General features: G+C 36.4%; 1 protein-coding gene across 3 annotated transcripts; it reads left to right on the top strand.

Moving 5' to 3' along the window:
- The first annotated feature begins 2,818 nt into the window (after positions 1-2,818).
- LOC108346683 (uncharacterized) lies at positions 2,819-23,177 on the top strand. Of its 3 annotated transcripts, XM_052868330.1 has the most exons (8): positions 2,819-3,152; positions 3,961-4,107; positions 4,274-4,372; positions 5,602-5,793; positions 5,911-6,030; positions 10,034-10,105; positions 10,738-10,767; positions 22,766-23,177. In XM_052868330.1, the coding sequence occupies exons 1-8, from the start codon at positions 2,910-2,912 to the stop codon at positions 22,988-22,990; spliced, it is 1,128 nt and encodes a 375-aa protein (XP_052724290.1). In that variant the 5' UTR covers positions 2,819-2,909; the 3' UTR covers positions 22,991-23,177. The 3 variants fall into 3 exon arrangements, with proteins under 3 accessions (XP_052724290.1, XP_052724291.1, XP_052724292.1); XM_052868331.1 differs by lacking the exon at positions 10,738-10,767 and having other exon boundaries at positions 2,820-3,152; XM_052868332.1 differs by lacking the exon at positions 10,738-10,767 and having other exon boundaries at positions 2,820-3,152; positions 10,034-10,106; positions 22,770-23,177.
- Positions 23,178-23,793: the final 616 nt, after the last annotated feature.

Genomic DNA, 23,793 nt, shown 5'->3' with positions numbered 1-23,793 from the left:
CACATCATATATCAGCTAAATATTTATGAAATACAATAAATTATATAAACACTCGTAAAAAGTTAACATTAGACTCAACTATCCTATACATATCTTTAACATAAAGTTTCACTGTAGACGTACACTTGAAGTAGTATTTATGCTCTATAAAGCTATAAACTTAGAGTTATCAACCTATTACTCACAAGGTTAGTCCCCTTTACGTTTGTGACCAAATAGACCAACGGCTAGGACCTCCTTCCATTCTCTTTCCCGTCATTCTTCTTTGTATGAGTTGAATGGTTAGTAGAATATCAAGATACTTTCTTTCTAAACTTCCATATGACTATGCATACACTAAACATCATCACCACCCAGAGATTTCTCCTTGAAATCCTCTTAACATTTTCAAATGTATTCATGACAAAATTCTCATTACCACACACTCAATTATCATGCTTTCAGACTTACTTAAAAACGATATAAATCAATGTCAAAAAACCAAGAAGAAAGATAAATCAATCATATATATTGACGCTCAAAGGTGGCACACGATGCTAGACTTCTCATAAAAGGTGGCATTCAGCGCCAATCTTAATGATCAACACTATTTTTCTCGCAAAAAGTCACCCTCAACAACACCCATATGTCGTTGAGCATCCTCGAATTAAATTTCTCTAGAGCTAAAGTGAGAGATGACGCTCAACGGTGTCCTGCTACCGCTCACCGCCAAAGCATTAGTAAAATTAGGCATTCAACCGTCTAAAGCTATATTGCTTCTAAACTTACACAATTAAGCTTGCGCTCAATGCCCAACTAGTACCGCCCAATGCTATATCATTTTACAACAAACTCAAAATTTTTATTAAAGTGAACTTGGATCTGATAAATTGCTCGAGTTGGTATTCTTTTTTTAGAGAGTTGGTTCAACACAGTTTTTATATATTAAAAATTATACTAATTTGCTCAATTGTTCAGCTCTTTAGTTCTCTTAGTCACAATAGTCCAAATAACAATAAAACTCAATTCAATTAAGGCATAAACACTAATCAGATTCAATCAACATACCAACAACATCAGATTTATAAAACTCACAAACACTAAAACAATTGGTTTCCCTTATTTGAAAGACAACCAAACAACTTGATGACCCCTTAAAACACCCTTAAGCAACAAACTAAGTTACCTCCAGTTCTTCCTTAAACACTCTTAAGAGATTCCACTAATATTTCAAAAGATTACAAGGAGTTTAACCACTCTTGGTTTTACAACTAACCCATTAGTTATATAAGTTTCACTAGTCCCAATATCTCACTAGTCCAACTAATTAGACCATTTAACTTCATTGAGTTAAACAACTAAGTGTTTTAATTCACTTCTGAATATACAGACACAACAAACGTGTTTTTACAAAACAAGTATAGATTATAATTCTCGTAGAGAGGATAAGTTTTCAATACAAAGAAATCTCAAGACTTGTAATAAAACTTTTCTTTTTCAAAGAAATTTCTAGACAATGAAAGCTTAAAAGAGAATGACATCGTAAAATTCAAAGCATTATTCTAGTTGTCTTCTATTCATGTGATTCACTTTCTTCCGAAAAGATCCATTACTCATATGCATTGACTTTTCCTTAAGTAGGTAGCCTTTTGGTATGAAGTCAGATGTTATGTGTTTTTGTAGAGATAACTTGTACGGATGAGTAGAGCATAAAACACTTGAAGAAACATTCTCAGAATGTCTTCCTATCTCTTAACGTTCTTATGATCCAATGTAAAACATTTGATAAAAGCTTTGTACTTTTGTGATCCAGGCAGATAAAGAAAACACAACACAATAGATAAAAAACTACTATTTGTACATACATTTAATACTATAGATGTTATTAAACGTTTAGGAAAAGTACGGTATACTTAATGTTTAAACCAGTTTTATTTTTAGAATAACGTTTAACATTTAGAATAAAATTCATATAATTATAACCTTTACCATATTTATCCTAGACGGTTCATTTTATTATATATTATTTCATTAAATAATATTTATTGTTTTGGTTATGGAGCTGAGTCACCAAACTCCTTCACAATTTGTCCTTCCTCGCCGTCCGGTCTTGCTCTATACGTTCCTGGTTCACTATCCCGGTCGGTGTGTACCTGTTAAAGATACTCCGATGCCAAAGTCAGTAATTGAACCGTCCGATTATCCAATATAACAGTGACAGTAATTAATGCACAGTAAATGCGTCCACCTACCTGTTACCTTTCACTTACATTTATAATTTTCTAGCGTGGGCCTAGGATTAACAATGTTTTAATCTCGGCCCAATTATGATCTGGTAGGCTTAATTCGTGATCTGTCTTAATCTCCTTAATCAATATTCGTGTGCGCTTATGAGACTGGCCATCCATACTGATCGTGATCTATGTAGACCGTCCGGTCATACGGTACATTTATTAAACTTCAAAATACAAATTGTTAAGCAATCTTGTCTTATTAGACAATAAAGGTTGGAGCTGAGGTTGTTGATAGAAGAAGCTATTATGCTGGAGCCTTGGATGAGGAAGAGGCTGACGAGGTTGAGAGGATAGGATTAAAGGGTATTTTAGGGATTAAGGGTTTTGTGGGGGTGCAAGAAGAAAAAGAGAGGTATAGCCTAGTAAATAAAACTAATAAAACTAGAAGCAGTACAGTTAGAAGAAGAAAAAGTTACAAATCGCATGTTGTTAGTATCTAATGTAGTAAATTGCACCCCACAAAATTGGAATAGAATAAAAAAAAGAAAAAGAAAACTTAATATAATTTGGTAAAGAAAATGAAGTCTAAAAAGAATTTGTAAAGACATTGGTTAAACCCTACAGAATGCAGAAAACAGGGTTTTGTATAAGAATGGAAGAAAAATGAGTGTTGGAAGAAAGTGAAGAAAAACTGGCATGTGGGCTGTGACGGCAAAACCATTTATCAAATCCCATTTTCTCAAACACACCCTTCCACTTCTTCTCATGGCAAACCAAACATCACTCTCCTTCTCTTCTGGCTCTCCCGTTCACGCGCCTCTGAAGCGCGTGGGCACTCACAATGGAAGTTTTCACTGCGACGAGGCCCTTGGCTGCTTCATGATTCGCCTCACTCACAAATTTAACAACGCCGAAATCGTTCGCACCCGAGACCCTCAGGTTTGGTTCATCTCTCATCTCTCTCTTTTTTAGTTTTATTTTTTTTTTTGCTTGATTGCTGAGGAAATATGATGTATTTTTGTATGGTTGATGGTCAAGTGTGATATTTTTGGGGTTTGGCTGGTAGAAAATATTTCTTTTGGTTTGGTATTGGGAAATATGACTTTTTATTTTCTTTTGGTTGATTAGAAAAAAAATTGTTTTTCTGGATGGGGGTCTGATTAATGAAAAACCAAAAAATTTATCTGTTTGGTTGCTGAGATATCCGCATTGGAAAGTACATAGTAATTAGGAAACGCACCCTCAAAAGCTAGCTATTATGGGAGAACAACCAAACATTTACATACTCTATCGAACCTGGTACCATGTGGGATTTAAGCAAATTTACGTACTAAAAAGTAAAGCCAAATCGAAAATTTTCACCGATTGTTGAAAATGTGGGAATGTAAAATAAGTTAATAATGAAGCAGGAGACCATATAGTAATTTCACTTGTTTCAGTTTTGTGATTTCCTTAACGGTTTGCGTGTTTAGTTGCTTAGAAAATGTGGACGAGGGTGTTTCCTTTTGAGTTGCCGGCATTTTGGTTTGTTGAGGGAGTTTTCTTTATATTGTCATTGAATCATGAATGGGAGGGGCAGTGGAAATTTTGTTGGGAAGTTGTCTTAAGCTTTTATATTGTTGCTGCCGTTGGTTTTTTTATGTTGCCCTGTGTTTAGGGTAGACTTTAGCGAATGAATGGAGTGGAAGTTTGTGGCGTAATATCTGTTTTAAGTTTTTTTTTCATAAATTGAACTTTGGATCTATAGGTTTTGGAGGGTCTTGATGCTGTTCTTGATGTTGGGGGAGTCTATGACCCTGCCCGAGATCGGTATGATCATCATCAGAAGGGTTTTGAAGAAGTTTTTGGGCATGGTTTCTCCACTAAATTGAGCAGTGCTGGTCTTGTTTATAAGGTAAAATTCTCATCTAAACCACCTATTTTTGTTATGGCTTTATTATAACTTCTTGCTTATGTCATTTACCTCGATTGCACAGTGGTGAAGTCCTCTGTTCTGTATAATGTTAAATTGTTTGTGGGAAATTTTATTCTAAATGTGAATACTATATTCCTTGATATAGCATTTTGGAAAGGAGATTATAGCAAAAGAACTGAAGGTAGATGACGTACAGCAAGACGTCCATCATATATATTTGGCGGTTTACAAGAGCTTCATGGAGGTAATATATTTTTGAATATTTTTCCTGTCTTCCTGTCTCCATGCATACTTTGGATGAACTTGTTTGATTTAATTATTTTATGTACTTATTCATATTTAATTATTATGTTTTTATAATTGAGCAAAATCTGGGTTGAGGAGATTGAGGAGAGTGTTTATCAAGAAAATAGATGCTGAGAGGAGTCAAGCATCCTAATAGATTCTTTTTAATAGAATAGGAACTAACAGGAGGGGAACAATTATTGAACAGACTCCACTGGATTAGGGAAACTCAGTGGAGAGAAATAGGGCTTGAGGGATTTGAGAGCCGAAATAAATAGCCAACTAACTCCCTTTACATTCTGTCTATATGTCTATCAACCTAAGTAGTTAACTGGCTTTGATAGGGGACAAGCTGATCCACTTGATTCCTTGGGTCCATTCTTGTTTATCCTGGTGTAAACATTTCTAATTGCGGGTCAAGTAATCAAGCATTCTTTATTTTTTTAATGCATTGCAATAGTCACTATTTTCAAGTATAGTCTATATTTCATATGTATGGTACATAGTTTTGAATTTTGCATGCTGTATCATAAAAAGTGGACTATGTAAGTCTAATTCAATCTCACAAAACTGGTTTAGAAAGATGAGATTTGTATTTACTTATGTAGTATAATTTGGTCATATGTTTAGTTGATGTGTGATCTTCAACAATAAAAAGGGAATGAGAAATAATATCAAGAAGTAGATGGATTCAATTTTGCACCATAACTCAATTACATCACGATTCTGGTGTAGTTTTGGAATGCATGTTTCTACATTTCTTTGTTGAAATATGTCAATACTCACACAGAACCATTTATGTTCCATATACCAGTACAAGTGCAGTAATAATTAATTCTAGGTCATATATTTCCCAGAATAGGCTTTTCAAATAATTGGCCTGTGGGTGGTCTAGTGTCTTATTAACTTCTATGGCTTCTGTTACGAATTTTGTTTTATTGATATATGTATATGTTTGGAAATTGTACATTATTGCTATAGATCAGTTTTCGTAATTGATATTCATTACCAAATGATTGATTGTAAGAGGACATTGGCTGACTTATGTTTTTGGGACATTCAACTATGATCTTGGATTAGTTTGATAATTGCCTGCAGGGTGGTATATGGGATTAATGGTGCATTTGAGGTTAGTTAGTCGATCCAAACTGGATGTATGATATTAGTGTTATTGTTTAATTATATCAGGCAATTGATGCTATAGACAATGGAATTAATCGATATGATACAGACCTGCCTCCGAAATATTTGAATAATACTCATTTATCCTCAAGAGTAGGAAGATTAAATTTGGACTGGACAGATCCTGATCAGTCAGCTGAGAAAGAAAATGAGGCCTTTCAACGTGCCATGGCTCTTGCTGGCAGTGAATTTCTGGATGTGAGTCTGTCAGGCACTTTCTTTTTGAACTTCAACAGGAATAAGTGGTTTTAAAAATTTTCTTGCCTTTTTTACATTTTGGTTTGTTATCTGAGATGCTCCCCTCTTCACTTGTAGAGCGTTCGTTTTCATGTAAAGTCATGGTTACCAGCAAGGTCAATTGTAATGGAGAACATAGCAGCTAGACAGACTGTTGATCCTAGTGGAGAAATTCTAGTTTTGACTAAATTTTGTCCTGTGAGTTGAAAATTCTCCCCCCTCTTGTAACGTTTTGTTTAATATTTGAATATGATTCATTCAACTTATTTCTATTCGGCTGTGCTATATTAAGAAATAACGATCTGAAGCTTGAGGATGTTCAACAGTTTTGAACATGTTGACAAATACGCAGAGGATCTTGTAATTTTCATGCTAAAATTAACTATTATGCATGTTAGGGGTTGGATAGTTTATGAAAGAAGGAAGAAAAAGAAGGCCTAACTGCCTTAGCAGTGAAGCGGTGAGAAATAGGGCGGGTAGTATGGGTATATAAGGAATAACACTTTATACTGTGATTAGACAGAGAAAAATCATATACTTTGTATAGACCGGTGGCAACACCTGGTGAGAGGGGTTAGGCCCTCATCTTACACGTGTTTCTCCTTATTCATTTCACAGAATAAAATATCCATTATTTGATTCTTTCGGTTGAGTGAGTGTGCGTTACAGTGACCGAGAGATACGATTAGGATCCTATTATCGGATTCCTAACAGAGTGGTCCGACCTGCCGGATCTGAGGAGGAGAGATCGGAGTAATGGAGGGAAGAAACGAAGGACGCTTAAACGTGGTGGAGAGCCAGCTCGAAGCTATAGAGATTGCAGTAGATGGATTGAAGGCAGAAAACGTGGCGATAAGACAAGACTCGGTGGCTATTCGACAGGATCTTCAAGAAATCATGCAAATGCTGGGAAATCGCAACCACGAACACGAAGGTAGATCGGATGGGAGTCAGGCTTCAGTGAACGGCATGCGGAGGACGAGGCGAGAGGATGAGAATGTAGGTTCGCGCAATGCGGAACGAACTGAGGGACAATTTTATTGGAGGAAGAAGGTGGAGCTTCCCGTATTTGAGGGAGTGGATCCTCTGAACTGGATCAACCGAGCGGAGCGTTTCTTTGAGCTACAGGGAGTGACGGAGGAGGAGAAGGTCAGAGTCGCATATGTCAGCATGGAAGGGAGCGCTGGTTATTGGTATCGGTTCTGGCGGGAGAAAGCGACGAACCGCACCTGGGAAGGGCTGAAATGCGCGATGATCGGACGATTTGGGGACAGGAACAGGGGTTCGATTTTTGAGAGGCTCATGACTAACCGTCAGACCGGAACAGTCGAGGAGTACATTCGAGACTTCAAGATTCTGGTAGGACAAACGAACGGAGTAACTGACGCACAACTTCTAGGCTATTTCCTCGGAGGCTTACAGGAGGACGTGAGGAATAGAGTGCGACCGCATGATCCCCAAGAACTAATGACGGCGATGCGAATTGCAAGAGATGTGGAGGTCCTACCGGGAGGAACTAAGACTTGGGGTGGTGGTGCGAATCGACCACAAGGGTCGGGGGGACGAACGACGGGGACGATAACTCGAGTGGAACCAATGCGAAACCAGGAAGGGCGGACGGCTAGTATGGAGAGCGTAGGGTCTGGGGGAAGAGAAGGAAACTCGGGTCATACGACTGGAAGGGGTGCGAGTGCTACGGGGAACAACACAATGGGAAGAGGAGTGCGAAACCTCCCTTATCACGAATATCTCAAGAGAAGGGAAGAGGGACGTTGTTTCCGGTGTGGGGGGCAATTTACCCCTGGACATCGTTGTCCGGAACGCGGCTTGAGGGTGTTGATTTTGGGCGAGGATGAGGAGGAAGAACCTGGAGAAACCGAAGTGAAGGTGGAAAATGAGAGGTTAGAATTATCTTTCTTATCTGCAGGAGGATTGACTCAACCGAGAACCATGAAACTTCAAGGAAGTTTGGGTGATAGGGTGGTGATGATCATGGTTGACAGTGGTGCTAGCCACAATTTTATATCCCAAACGTTGGTTGAGGAGCTGCAAATGGAGGTAGATAAAGGCCAGATTCATTCGGTCTGTTTGGGGGACGGACAGAGGAAACAAACCCAGGGTTGTTGCAAAGGGGTAGTAATACATATGGGGGATATTGAAGTTACGGAGCAATATTATGTTTTCGATTTAGGAGGTGTAGACCTGATTCTAGGGGTGGAATGGTTGGCTAAGTTGGGGGAAGTAGTGAATAATTGGGGTAATTTAACCATGAAGTTCCAACAAGGAGGACAAGAAGTGATGATCCGAGGAGATCCGACTTTGGCTAGGGAGATAATAGCACTCGAAGCGCTGCTCAAAATTACTGAGGCAGAGGCGGTAGCAGTAATATGGGGATTAAGACAAATGGAAGTACCTATAGGAGAAGGGGAGAAGCAAGATATGATAGAAAAACAGGGGAGTGAGTTGGAAAAACTGCTAGAAAAGTTTCAGCAAGTGCTTCATGAGCATCAAGATTTACCGCCAGAGAGAGAGAGTGAGCACAAGATAATTTTGAAAGAAGGAACAGGCCCCATTAATGTGTGCCCTTATAGATATCCACAGTTATGGAAGGGGGAAATAGAAAAAAAGGTGGGGAAGGTGGCCTTCAGATTATTGTTGCCAGACACTGCTCGAATACATCCTGTATTCCATGCATCACAATTGAAACTGGCAATTGGAGCGAAGAGGGTAGAGCGGGAGCTGCCAGCTGATCTGCATATGGAGGGCCCAACTATTTGGCCAATACGTTTTCTGAATAGAAGACAACAGCAGCTAGAAGAAGAGACCAGAGAGCAATTGCTAATTGAATGGAATGAAGGAGGGGTGGATGGAGCGACATGGGAAGACAAAATTACTATCCAAGAGCAATTCCCAGAATTTAACCTTGGGGACAAGGTTCCTCTTCAGGATGGGGTAATGTTAGGGGTTGGATAGTTTATGAAAGAAGGAAGAAAAAGAAGGCCTAACTGCCTTAGCGGTGAAGCGGTGAGAAATAGGGCGGGTAGTATGGGTATATAAGGAATAAAACTTTATACTGTGATTAGACAGAGAAAAATCATATACTTTGTATAGACCGGTGGCAACACCTGGTGAGAGGGGTTAGGCCCTCATCTTACACGTGTTTCTCCTTATTCATTTCACAGAATAAAATATCCATTATTTGATTCTTTCGGTTGAGTGAGTGTGCGTTACAGTGACCGAGAGATACGATTAGGATCCTATTATTGGATTCCTAACAATGCATTTCATGAACAAATTTCTAATTCATGGAATATGTTAATGCTGAAAATGCTGGTTTGACCCTTGAATGTGTATTTATTTAGACATCTTCGAGACCTCAACATTTCTTGATGCAAAAAAGGATCTAATTTTCTTATAATGCAAGCAAAAATAGTCAGTGGAAGCAGCGTAATTTCTTGATGAAAAAATGATCTAATTTTCTTACCATGCAAGTAAATATAATCAGAGGAAGCAGGATATGATTAACTTTTTATTGAATAGTTTACTTATGAGCTTGTGATTCTCAGTTTCTGTTCATGGCTATACTTGTTTTCTACTCCTTAGCAGTTTTCTGTGAGTTTTATACAGCATCATTGTGTGATTTGTGCCCTAACAACACTAGTAGTTTTGGACCAAAACAAATCCCTGGCGGTGTGATCATAGCTGATGTGGCACATCTGTGTTAGTAAATGGAACTGACTATTTTGGCTTACTTTCCTATTATATTTCTGTTCGTTATTATAATTTCATAAAGCTGTATTACTGTATCAGCTAAATATGTTAAAGCATTATTCTATATGTCTATATATAGTCCAGAGCATTGTATCATTGTTTTCCAGTCAGTAATGTTCCAGTCTTTAATCTTCTATTCATTCAGTTTTGAATAAGCATACTTTTTTTTTTCTGCATTCTGTGGTTTGATATGGTATCAGGAGACATTCAGCTTCTGCAACTCCAATTATTTATTATCCAATTATATAAAAACCATCAACAGGCTGCTGCTTATAATCTAGAATGGTCATCTTTGGCTAATGTACAGTTATATGTGTATTCTGAAAATACCTCAATTCCTCGAGTTCTTTATTCTCCCTGTGTATTACCTACATGGTACTGTTAGCATTGTATTATCAGAAATTGTGAACTTGTGTTTTGTTTTCTGCAGTGGAAGCTTCACTTATTTGAGCTTGAAGGGGAGTTGAAAATTGACCCTCCAATCAAATATGTTCTATATCAGGTATTTGTATATTTTCGTTTTCTCAGGTTCTATTCTATGTTTCTAGTCCCCATTAAGTCTCAAAATAACGTCTGGTGGTTTTTTACCTTTTAAGCTGATCGGTTAATGTTGTTCCAGGTGAAAATATCTTTTATAAGCTACAATAGGAATTTTTATATTATATTAGGGTTAGAGTTCTCTATATGTTTCACGGAATTAATTCAATATTTTTTTTCCTCATATAGTTTAATCTTTTCCAAGTTGGTACTGGAGCTCCTGATCTTGAGGACTCTGTTTCCACATGTCTTCATTGTTGTCTTAGCTGATGTTCCATTTTTTAGGGTTGCCTGAAGTGCACCCGTTTCCTTTAATTATCAGGGTTGCCCAAGGTGCATCCAACTTTGTGCCACTGCCACACCATCTTTATCACTGTTGTTGCTGTCATTTTTGTTGCCACCGTTGTTGTTGCCATAGCTTGAATTAGATCAACAATCACTCTAGGAAATTTGTCATCCTTTAATTTGTCAACCATTGAACTTGCACTGCTATCGGAGTATCCATGTGCCTGTATGCTCCTCTTTTTTCTCTATGATTGGGCTTCATGTGACACAAGTTTCGGACTTGTGATTGTGCATTCGATGTGTTTTTCTCAGCGCAGCTTGCTTTGTCGAAGTTACCCTAAGGTGGGTACCCTTGTTTTACCCTTTCGCCTCTGGTTGCTCTTCTCTCCTTTGAAAGAAGTATTGTTCATGACATTGTTGTTTTTTCTTCTCTAATATTTTTTAAAGTCTAAGGAATCTTGTGTTTTTGGCATGACAATTGCACTAAGCCATGTTGTTCTTCCATATTTGCTTAATGATAGTTTTAATGATCAAAGTGATCTCAAATGTGCTCAATTTATTAGAAGCACATTGAAGGGTACAAGTAGGCTCAACCATATTGCAGGAGAGGCCATTCCTTAGGATGACCCAAATTTCCAAATTTGGGACAATGATGACTCGCAAATTATGACATGGCTACGGGGATCCATGACTATAGGAATCAATAGAGATTATAGGTTTTATTCTAGTGCTCTTGAAATTGGGGAAGGTCTTGGAAATACTTTTTCCATGTGTCATTTGGTACCAAGCTGGGTGCTTTCTTTGTTGTGTGACATCATTTAATGTTGAAGGGTCTATGGATTTAGCTGGACCAATTTCGAAATTTGAAGCTAGATAATAGTAGGGATGTTGTCACTCTTGCTTTGTTTGTTGAACAATCCCAAAATATTGAAGTTCTTATCAAGATTGATCCCTCAATATGACCTATTAGGACACATTCTTGGGAAGGAAAGAATTTCTTCTATTTCTAAAGTCTTCTATGGCGAGGGTGAGGAGAGTCGTCGAATGGTCATAATAAATGAACCTTCCAATGAAGAGTTGGCATGTTCTTTGGAAAGGCTTCCAAACTTGGGATCTCAAATCCTAGGAACATGAAATTCAACTTAAAAGGCAAGGAGGATTGTAGGTGCCCTCAATGTAAGATATTTGGCCACACCAAGGAGACTTGGTTCAAGTTACATGGAAAAGAGAAAGCTCTCATTTGTCTAGCCGAACTAAAAGGTCAGTCTTAAAGGAGGTTTATTACAACTTTAGATTCTAGAAATTCTTCCAGGATTCCTTTGTCCTCGTCAATTGAAAGAGTTTCTACATTATGCGTTGAAATTTAATGTCCATATACTCTTATGGATTCTATCAATAAGCCATCTTTTGGTACTTGCTTTCTAACCACAATATGTTTTTTATGACATTGGGCTTGTATAACTTGCCACAAGATATGCTAATAAACCTTGATTTGATTTCCACATCATTTGTGTTCCTTAGAAAATAAACACATTCGTTTGTAGAGGAAAGTGAACAATTATCCTTGGCTTAGACAATTGTAGTTGTTCTTGGTTTTATACCTTGAAGAAAGTCTCATTAGTGTGGTAAAATTTCTTACAATGAGTGCACCAATGGTCATCCTTATCTTTGAAGTTGAGTTTTATGTTTTCGAGATTTGAAGTCCAAGGTTGTGGCAGCCTTTCCAAACATGGCAACTCCTTCAGGGGAGGGTTTATCTATCATTTCAATTCAATGAGTTTCCTCACCTCGGACAATGTAGAAAGTCTTTCCTTCCCAATAATTTGTGCTCTAATAGGGTCATGTGTAAGATTCAATCTTGGTAAAAGTTGACATATTTGGGATTGTTCAACAAACTGAGCAAGAGTGAACATCCCTGCAAATTTCAAGCTTAATGAACATTGTAGAATAGAGAGGGTGTAGCATGTAGAGATATCGTGTTGTATGTAACCAGTATTTGTGAGGTCTTCCCAAATTTCACAGGCATTGGAGTAAAACATAATTTCTATTAGTTTCTATAGTCATGGATCCTTAGCCATGTAATAAATAATTCATGAGTCATCATTGTTCCAAATTTGGAAATTAGGATTAACTGATGATACAACTGTCAGGAGCGGCTGCAGCGGAATGGTTAGCGTGGAATAACAAACCAAGAGGGTTTTTAATACGAAGGTGTGCCTTTTAATTTCTACTCAATTAAACTTACCAAGCAAATAATAAAGACAAATAAAGAGAGTAAGGTTGAGAGAGATTTGCACAGATGATTTGATCCTGGTTCAGATCTTTCCAATCCTACGTCCAGTCGGTTATCTCAAACAAGATAAACCTTTTTCACTAACACAAAACAATTACAAATTACAATCACAAAGAAACACAATTTGTAAAAGTTTAGAAACCACCTCTCTTGATACCACAAGAGATGAACCTACACCTCCTTTGAGTCTTCACAAAGGATGAACACCTCCTCTGAATACTTCACGAAGGATGATTCTCTTCCGAACACCTCCTTAGACACACCAAGGATGAACCGGCTATTTCCTCTGTCACTGTAGCAGCATTTCACCAGCTCCACAAACAAGAGTTTCACAAGCCGAATAAGAGCACACAAGTCTCAATGATTTCTGAGTACTAGAGCACAAGGGAAGAGTTTCTCTAGATAATCTTGAGAGGAAATGAGAGTCTATTTATAGACTCATCCAAAGGCTCTTCCATTTTTCGTTTTCAGCCTTTCTGACTGTGTTAATCGATTAACTTAAGTGGGTAATTGATTAGTCACTAAAAGACAAAACAACGGATAGTCCAACGGCTAAAAAACGACTAGTTTTTCAAACGGTCACTTGGTTAATCGATTAACAGCCTTCGTTAATCGATTAACGCTAATCGATTAGATACCCTTGTTAATCGATTAGCATGCATTGCTGTGCTTCTCCATTCGTCTCTGGAACAATCGATTATTGACCTTTGTTAATCGATTACGGCTAATCGATTACCTTCCCTGGTTAATCGATTAGCACTGCACAGTTTTTGCTCTTGGTTCATTTTTACATCACTTTTGAATGCATACATAAAACCACTAATTTCCTATGTTCATACAGTTATTACAAAAGTTACAAGTCTTCAAAAATCATTCTTCATGAGTCTTGGTTGTTCTTGTCTTGATTTAGATATCATCAAAACTTCATCTTCATCATTTTGCTAACAATCTCCCCCTTTTTGATGATGATCAAAACCTTCTTGATGTTTAAAGCTTTTGATAATAATCTGTATTTAAAACACAACTTAAGGAAGAAACAATTGTTAGTGTACTTAGAAATAAGTGTAAGGCTTTAAATATTTCTCCCCCTTTTTGATCATTATTAAAAAGTGATGTATAATTGCTCCCCCTAAATTTATTAGAAATTATACTCCCCTTAATAAAAGGATATATGCATAGAAATATTAAGGAAAAACAACATACATTTTACAAAGAAGTTAAATATATAGCACACACACTACAAAAAGCATAGAAGCATAAAGTGCCTAAGACTCATCATCACTATCGGGAACATATAGTTTGGCTAGTTTGTCATCAATTTCCTTGAGGTGAGTATTAATTTCATCATAGCGAAGAGTGTGATAAGCCATCATGTCATCCATCCTAGTTTGTTGCATAGAGGCCATTGCTTCAATTTGTCTAGATATACTTTCTAGACTATATTCTTGTGGAGGATGGGATGGTCCAACAACATTTGTTGGATCTGGCATAGGAATAGCTTCATCTGATTCGTCAGCATCTTGTGCATTATCACCTTCAGCACGGACAAACATATTGCCTTGTCGAATAAAACCCATTTGATGCAGTGCTGATTCCTGAATTTGATGAGTTGGTAAGACGTTGAGAAATTTTTCTCTTGTAACATCAACTCCTTTATAGACACAGATTAAGGAAATAAGGAGAGGATACGGAAGATGAGGTCGGTCATACCTCTTTGCACGTACCATAGTATCGGAGATTAGACTTGCCCAATTGATTTTTAAATTTTGAGTGATAGCAGACATGAGCATCAAATCTGTTTCAAAGCATTGTGCCAAGTTTGAACCTCTTGGACAAAGCAACCACACAATAAGATAATGAAGCACTCTTTCCTCCATTCTAAGATGTCCTACTAGAAGATATCTCCTATTAGGTAGAGGTTGTTGAGGATTACGCATGAAAGATTGTTGAAATCACCAAAGTCATTTGGCACATGCAGATTATTTTCTAGGATTGGAAGATGAGCGACATTTGTCCAAATGTCATGATCAAGAACAATATCTACACCCTTAACACGAGTGTAAACAATACCATTGTGGGCCTTCAGATTATAGTAAAAGATTCTTACCAAATCTGGATAATAACGCCCTTGAAGTTGCAAGAGATGCTGGACGCCTTGCTCAACCAATTGCCGAGAAAACTGAAATTGATTTGCAGTAAACCAATTTAGATCAACAAATTTTTGACGAAGAACCTTCCGTTCTTTCCACATTTGCAGATATTCCTCATGCCTTCCATCATCTGAAATCCACCCATGAATATTTGGACCACGTGCGGGAGGAGTGCTTTCCGATGCATAGCTTCTTCTTCTTCTCCTTCTTGAGGGTTCAGCCATGAGAAGTAAAAAAAAAAAAAAAAATTTGCACAGATGATTTTATCCTGGTTCGGATCTTTCCAATCCTACGTCCAGTCGCTTATCTCAAACAAGATAAACCTTTTTCACTAACACAAAACAATTACAAATTACAATCACAAAGAAACACAATTTGTAAAAGTTTAGAAACCACCTCTCTTGATACCACAAGAGATGAACCTACACCTCCTTTGAGTCTTCACAAAGGATGAACACCTCCTCCGAATACTTCACGAAGGATGATTCTCTTCCGAACACCTCCTTAGACACACCAAGGATGAACCGGCTATTTCCTCTGTCACCGTAGCAGCATTTCACCAGCTCCACAGACAAGAGTTTCACAAGCCGAATAAGAGCACACAAGTCTCAATGATTTCTAAGTACTAGAGCACAAGGGAAGAGTTTCTCTTGTCTTCTTGAGAGGAAATGAGAGTCTATTTATAGACTCATCCAAGGACGAATGGTTTTCCATAGTGGTTTTAATGAATAAACATATTGGAAGAGCCTTTGGATGAGTCTATAAATAGACTCTCATTTCCTCTCAAGATTAATTAGAGAAACTCTTCCCTTGTACTCTAGTACTCAGAAATCATTGAGACTTGTGTGCTCTTATTCGGCTTGTGAAACTCTTATCTGTGGAGCTGGTGAAGTGCTGCTACGGTGACAGAGGAAATAGTCGGTTCATCCTTGGTGTGTCTAAGGAGGTGTTTGGAAGAGAATCATCCTTCGTGAAGTATTCGGAGGAGGTGTTCATCCTTTGTGAAGACTCAAAGGAGGTGTAGGTTCATCTTTTGTGGTATCAAGAGAGGTGGTTTCTAAACTTTTACAAATTGTGTTTCTTTGTGATTGTAATTGTTTTGTGTTAGTGAAAAAGGTTTATCTTGTTTGAGATAAGCGACTGGACGTAGGATTGGTAAGATCCGAACCAGGATAAAATCATCTGTGCAAATTTTTTTTTTTTTTTTACTTCTCATGGCTGAACCCTCAAGAAGGAGAAGAAGAAGCTATGCATCGGAAATCACTCCTCGCGCACGTGGTCCAAATATTCATGGGTGGATTTCAGATGATGGAAGGCATGAGGAATATCTGCAAATGTGGAAAGAACGGAAGGTTCTTCGTCAAAAATTTGTTGATCTAAATTGGTTTACTGCAAATCAATTTCAGTTTTCTCGGCAATTGGTTGAGCAAGGCGTCCAGCATCTCTTGCAACTTCAAGGGCGTTACTATCCAGATTTGGTAAGAGTCTTTTACTATAATCTGAAGGCCCACAATGGTATTGTTTACACTCGTGTTAAGGGTGTAGATATTGTTCTTGATCATGACATTTGGACAAATGTCGCTCATCTTCCAATCCTAGAAAATAATCTGCATGTGCCAAATGACTTTGATGATTTCAACAAAATTTTGGCCTATCGCTCTTTCATGCGTAATCCTCAACAACCTCTACCTAATAGGAGATATCTTCTAGTAGGACATCTTAGAATGGAGGAAAGAGTGGTTCATTATCTTATTGTGTGGTTGCTTTGTCCAAGAGGTTCAAACTTGGCACAATGCTTTGAAACAGATTTGATGCTCATGTCTGCTATAACTCAAAATTTAAAAATCAATTGGGCAAGTCTAATCTCCGATACTATGGTACGTGCAAAGAGGTATGACCGAACTCATCTTCCGTATCCTCTCCTTATTTCCTTAATCTGTGTCTATAAAGGAGTTGATGTTACAAGAGAAAAATTTCTCAACGTCTTACCAACTCATCAAATTGAGGAATCAGCACTGCATCAAATGGGTTTTATTCGACAAGGCAATATGTTTGTCCGTGCTGAAGGTGATAATGCACAAGATGCTGACGAATCAGATGAAGCTATTCCTATGCCAGATCCAACAGATGTTGCTGGACCATCCCATCCTCCACAAGAATATAGTCTAGAAAGTATATCTAGACAAATTGAAGCAATGACCTATATGCAACAAACTAGGATGGATGACATGATGGCTTATCACACTCTTCGCTATGATGAAATTAATACTCACCTCAAGGAAATTGATGACAAACTAGCCAAACTATATGTTCCCGATAGTGATGATGAGTCTTAGGCACTTTATGCTTCTATGCTTTTTGTAGTGTATGTGCTATATATTTAACTTCTTTGTAAAATGTATGTTGTTTTTCCTTAATATTTCTATGCATATATCCTTTTATTAAGGGGAGTATAATTTCTAATAAATTTAGGGGGATCAATTATACATCACTTTTTAATAATGATCAAAAAGGGGGAGAAATATTTAAAGCCTTAAACTTATTTCTAAGTACACTAACATTTGTTTCTTCCTTAAGTTGTGTTTTAAATACAGATTATTATCAAAAGTTACAAGTCTTCATGAGTCTTGGTTGTTCTTGACTTGATTTAGATATCATCAAAACTTCATCTTCATCATTTTGCTAACAACAACCTCTCCTTCAATATGGTTGAGCCTATTTGTACCCTTTAACGCGTGTCTAATGAATTGTACTCATTGGAGATAGTTTTATTCATTAAGGCAACTATCATGAGGTAAGTGTGGAAGATTAGCATTGCTTAATGGAGTTGTCGTGCCCAAGAATAAAGGATTTCTTAGCCCCCTCCTAAATAAAAAAATAGATAATAGTAGAAAAAAGAGAAAAAGAAAAATTTGTGAGCAATGTTGCCATGAACAATGATCTTTTCAAATGAGGGATTCATGTGAGGCAAAAGGACAAAACAATGATAAATTGGGAACAACCACCTCCAGGTGTTTCTGGCAACGCAAGCAGTAGTGGGAATAGCGATTGGATGGGCTGTGATGACCGAAATTTTTAGGCGTTGTAGAACAAGAGGCATGTGATAGCTCCAATTATATGGCAAGACTCGAGGGATGGACATATCAGAGGACAACATATTTACTTTCCTGGTGAGATTGTTAGTCTAATTGGCGATGATGACAATGGTGGAAACTGTAGTGATAAAGTTGGTTCCTAGGAAACACAAGCTGGGTGCAATCATTGAAGGAAATGGGTGCATGCTAGGCAACCCCAAAATGGAATCGTAGCTAAGATTGTAAAGAAGAAATATGGAAGCAGAGTCTCTAAGATTGTGAGCTTTGGTACCAACTAAGGAATGGATTAATCTGAATGAGGAGATTTTATTCAATTCATTGATTTAAAATAGTACATTAGCCTTTAAATATAGAGAACACTAGCTCTAAAGTAAAGATTAGGAAGAGGTCTCTAGAATCTTCTTGCAACTTCTAACAACACACTTAATATCCTCCTGTACCTTATTAACTATATTTTCTTTTGAATCAACAAGTAGCCATAAGAATCTTTAGGCTCATGTAGTGAGCGAGATGCGAAATGAATTGGAGTATATTTGACTATGTGCATTCTAAGAAAATGTCAATTAGAGCAACAAAGGTTAAAAGTTGTGTATGTTAAATATAGGCTTAAATGCTTATTTCGTCCCCAAGTTAGTGGCTGAATTTTTGTTTTGTAACCGGTTTTAAAAATGAAGCTATTTTGTTCCCATATTACGAATTTTGTAAGAATTCGGTCCCTTCCGTTAAGTAGGTAGGAACGGCGTTAATTTCACGCTGATGTGGCTCCACTTTTCTTCTATCTCCTCTGCTCTTCCTGACACTTTATTTTCTCTCTTTCTGGGCCTAGATAACACTTCCTTCCTCCATCTTTTTGCTCTCTTTTGTTCTTCAGTATATTAGTATCTAATGCACCAGAGCCATTCTGGTTTACCTCCACCTCTTGTACATTTTCTTCAACTTCCTCAAATTTTGTAATATAAAAAATACTTACTCCTCTGCTCTTTCTGACACTTTTTTTTCTCTCTTTCTGGGCCTAGATAACACTTCCTTCCTCCATCTTTTTTCTCTCTTTTGTTCTTCAGTATATTACTATCTAATGCACCAGAGCCATTCTGGTTTACCTCCACCTCTTGTACATTTTCTTCAACTTCCTCAAATTTTGTAATATAAAAAATACTTACTCATAATCACCCTCTATCTCTTTTTCATCCTTTATACATTTATAACTTTTCGATCATCTCCGTCATAGCCTATAACTTAGTTTTCAAAATCCATTTAAGTTTTAATCCCAAACTGTAAAACAATACTTAAAAAAAAAAGACAATCAAAGTACTAAACTTCATCTTATCTAGTCATCAAATTCTTTTACAAATAAAAAAAATCGTCCCTTTTCCGTCACAGCACAGTGTGGCCTTTAAAATGGTAAATGTTTCTATTTCCTATTTAGAAAATATTCTTCTGTTTTTTTCTACCACGGTTTATTTTAAAAATATTCTATTATTCTGGGAAACTTTTATATTTAGAAAACAAATATAATGTAAGTATTTAAAATTTTATGCAGCTTCGTCGTCCCACTGTGTATCTATCTATATAAATAAAAATAAAACATAAATATAAATGGGTGCAACAGAATGAATGGTAAAAAACATAAATTTAAAGTTTATTATTATTCGTAAAGGAGAAGAACTGATCTGTAAATATAAAAATATGATAATAATAATTAATAATTTTTTTTAATTTTAAAACATATTGCTGAGATTTTTTTTTATAAAAAGTAAAAAAAGAGAGATCATCTACAGCAGATTAATGTAATGGTAATTTTGATATCAGAACAATGAAAGCGTAAAAGAAATAAGTGAGAGGGGAATGAAAGAAAGAAGCGCGTTTGAGTGTGTGGCGTTGGGCAGAGATAATGAGATTAGGTGTGAATAAGCACGTTGTGCGGTGCTTGATCGACACCGTTTCAGGCGAGTCCAAAACCCATTTTCTCGCCAAATCCCAATGTTCGTCTTTCTCAGCTGTCAAGTTCCGCCCTGGCGATGGTTCTTCAGGTGAGTGAGACAACAAACTTGAACCCAAAGACTCTCTTGGACAAGGTTGTTATTGCGTTTGTGCTTCACAATTTCTCAACACAGTAACTATATATCGTAGATTTAGCTGTTTCTAGTAGCAGCAGGAGAGAGCTGATATGGTAATTAATGGTCGCAGGAAGATAATGGTGGAAGAGAGAGAAAAATGTGGAGGCAGTTAACGGTGAGAGAAATAGAGAAGAGAGAGAAAAAATGTCAGGAAAAGCAGAGGAGAGAGAAGAAAAGTGTAGTCAGGTAAGTGTGAATTTAACACCGTTCCTACCTATTTAACGGAAGGGACCGAATTCTTACAAAATTCGTAATATGGGAACAAAATAGCTTCATTTTTAAAACCGGGTACAAAACAGAAATTCAGTCCCTAACTTGGGGACGAAATAAGCATTTAAGCCTTAAATATAATACTAAACTTGAGATGAGATAAAGGATAGAGAAGGCATACACATATTATCCCATGTACGTGTCCAGTATTGAATTAAATGACGAGTGGATAATCAAAAAGGGAAAGTCCTTGCTTAGTTATGCATGCTTCATGGATGAATGTACATACGTGTTTTGATGTTGATGAGGGAGCTAGAAGGAAATGCGGTCCAAGAAACTTGAATGCCAAGTTCAACATGTAGGGAAAATCCACAATAGATGAGGATAAAGACGTTGTTGAGGAAAGGGAAGAACTTTTGATCAATGAGGAGGATGTTTTATAGGAGTTTTTGTAGGGTATATTGCTGAGTTTATATAGCAGCAAACAGCCCTTATTATTCAGCATCACTGTTTTTTGGGAGTATATGTTGCTCAATTGTGCAGCATCTAAAAATAGTTGTTTGCTGAATTTGTGGAGTTGCTAGCCACTTTTCTTGGCCTTGTGATGTACACAGTATTGTTTTGTAATTTTATGACACTTTGTTAGCTATTTGGCACTGTGATTTCATTATATATGTGTATTTGTGTGTTTTATATTGACCATGACTACTGTTTACCAAGGGTGTAAAAACCTGTTTTACCCATCTTTCCCTATTAGCAAAATTGTTTAAAATAAACCTTCATAAAACAATATTGTTCAATGATAGCCTATTATCGAAATTTTATGATTGATTATTTTATTTGAATAATTGACTAATCAATAACTTTAATCTATTATGCTTGAGAAGTTTCTACATTTGGTTTGCCACTTATGAGGATATAATGGGTATTTACTTATACAAACAATTATATCAAATCACATAACTTTTAAAATATCGTTCTACTCTATTTTATCTATTTTTACTCTACCAAACAGTTATACATTCAATTTTATTCCTACCTCTTTCTCTCTTCTTACCATACTGTTTCTCTATTTCCATTCCCTAGAGCAAGCAAGGTGTTAGTCCTTCTTATGTTCCTTCCACCCCATTTCCACCAAATTAGACAAAGGTTAAAAAAGGAGATAGGAAAACTATGGTGTATATCATTATTGACACACACTTGTCTGCATCTATTTTTTTTTTGGTAAATCACACTTCTCTTGACAATTCTGATGACTGCTTGCGGATGTGGTTTAGCTCAAGTAGTAAGGATGAAAATAATTCACTTGAAAGGCATAGTTTAGATTCTTTATGCTAACAATTTCCTTCACAAAAAATCAGTAAGTAAAAAATTTATTGGGATGTCATCAATAGGGTGAAAATCAGCAAGTAACAAATTTATTGTGGACCCCGCCTTGGAAAATACTGGTATGTTATCAAAAGTCAAAATTAACAGAAATGTAATATTTCTAAGGTAATTTGGCATTATGGACTCATCAACACCCATTCATGTTGAGAACTAGTCATCTCAAGTGTGGGACTAGGGGAGAATCTATTAATGGGTGACATGAGGCCTAACACCTTATTAGGATAGGTTTTGAATGACTCTTATATCATATAAAGAAGTGTACTTTTAAGCCTAATTTAACTTTACAAAACCAGTTTCTAAAGTTAAGTTTGTAACAACTTATATTATAACTTCGTTTTATTTCTAGTCAATGTGAGTTCTTCCACAATTTTCCTTTTTCAAAATGAATGGAATCATTGGTGAAATCTTAGTACTTGATAAGTTATATCTTCCATTGCTTGAATTCCCGTGAGAATTTTTCTTCAAAGTTGAGTCTATAATTTTTGTGTGGAAAGGTTCTTCATATCTATGTTTTGTAAACCAGACAGGTCATAAAATGAGTCAAAGGGACCAGTTCAAGGTTCACTTGATTAAAAAAGAATAGTAGTGGTTAAAATATATGAAAAATAACATTAGAAATATAATTTCATAATTTAGTAATACCAAAAATTAAAAGTAATGCATTTTATAAAATTTAAACATTCAAAGTACACAAAAATAAAAATCATAGTGATGTGTAGCATGAGTTTAAAAAAAAGTACATAGAAATAAAATGTTTCATTATATTTTAGGTTTGAGGTTTAGCAATACACAATAACTTTTTTTTGGAGATTGCATATCAACTAGAGATATGATGAAATTATACTAAGGCACAAACTTCGCTTTACAAACTGATTTTGTAAGATTGAGTTAAGTGTAAACCACTTATAAAGATGGTATTAAAATCCTTTGTAGCGATGTTTGTTGAGACTGCTGTCATTGAAGTAATGATAAAATGCTTGAGTCCCTATATCACCATGAGCTTAATATCATCTCTTATCTGCCTTATTATGGTAGGTTCTGTTACACATTTATAGATTTCTGTACATCACCTAATGTCATTTACAGGATGAAAGAAGCAAACAATGGAGAGTGCAGTCAGTTGCAGTGTCTCCTGACAGTTTTGATAGCCGAAAGGCTCTACCCTCTCAGTGGCGAGGGTTAAGGGATGAAGAACTGTCAAAGGAGGCTGGCATTCCTGGCTGTGTTTTTGTGCATATGAGTGGATTTATTGGTGGAAACCAAAACTTTGATGGTGCCTTGGCCATGGCAAGGGCTGCTTTGAAGATGTAGACAAAGGATCATGTGAACCAAAGGCTATTGTCATTAATTTATGATGTTTAATTTATGGATTACTGTTATTGGTCTTAACGTTATTATCATCTATTAAGGATTATGAATTTTCTTGTTTGTTCTCTTTAGACAGCATAAGAAACATCAGAAATCGATAAACCAATTCTAAGAATCCATATTACTTCTATTCGTATTTTGGTAGTGTAGCTACTTTCCTTGGCAATAGCGATAAAAAATATTTTGTTCTCTTTGAATGTGTGTCCACTTACTATTGCAAAAAGAAACACTATTTTCAGGGATTTTTGAATGCTCTGCTGAGTTTTTTTGTGCTATTTTTCTGTTATGTCTTTAAAATATATTAAATTTTTTAATTATACTTACATTAATATTAATGTATTTTGAAGACTCAAAGAAATCAACAGAGAATTTGAATTCGTATTTGCCACATATGATCTCCAGTGGCACCATTGCAAAGCTGTAACAAAGCTTTAATTGTGATTAGATCTTCAGGAAAATATTGTGGTGCATAATTCTGTATTATAGTAAGTGAGGAAACAGTGAACTCCTGTGGCATGTTTTGAATTCACTCTAGTCTCCACAAATAGCATTCACTTCTTGTACATTCTATTTCAATTTTTTTAGTTTGTCGTCTGTAAGTCAAATAGTAAAAGGAAAAATAAACAAAAGTAGCTTGTAAAAATACTAAAAGAACTATATTTAAATAGAGATTAAAAAGGTAAAAGTTGTTTCATAGTATAATTTTACATGCAGTTTATGTTTTAAAGGAGAACAATTCCTCAAAT

Source organism: Vigna angularis, chromosome 9 (genome assembly GCF_016808095.1).
Source record: "Vigna angularis cultivar LongXiaoDou No.4 chromosome 9, ASM1680809v1, whole genome shotgun sequence".
In the NCBI taxonomy this organism is placed as follows: Eukaryota; Viridiplantae; Streptophyta; class Magnoliopsida; order Fabales; family Fabaceae; genus Vigna; species Vigna angularis.
The sequence above is the reverse complement of the archived record's forward strand: the minus strand, read 5'-3'. Positions and strand labels throughout refer to the sequence as shown.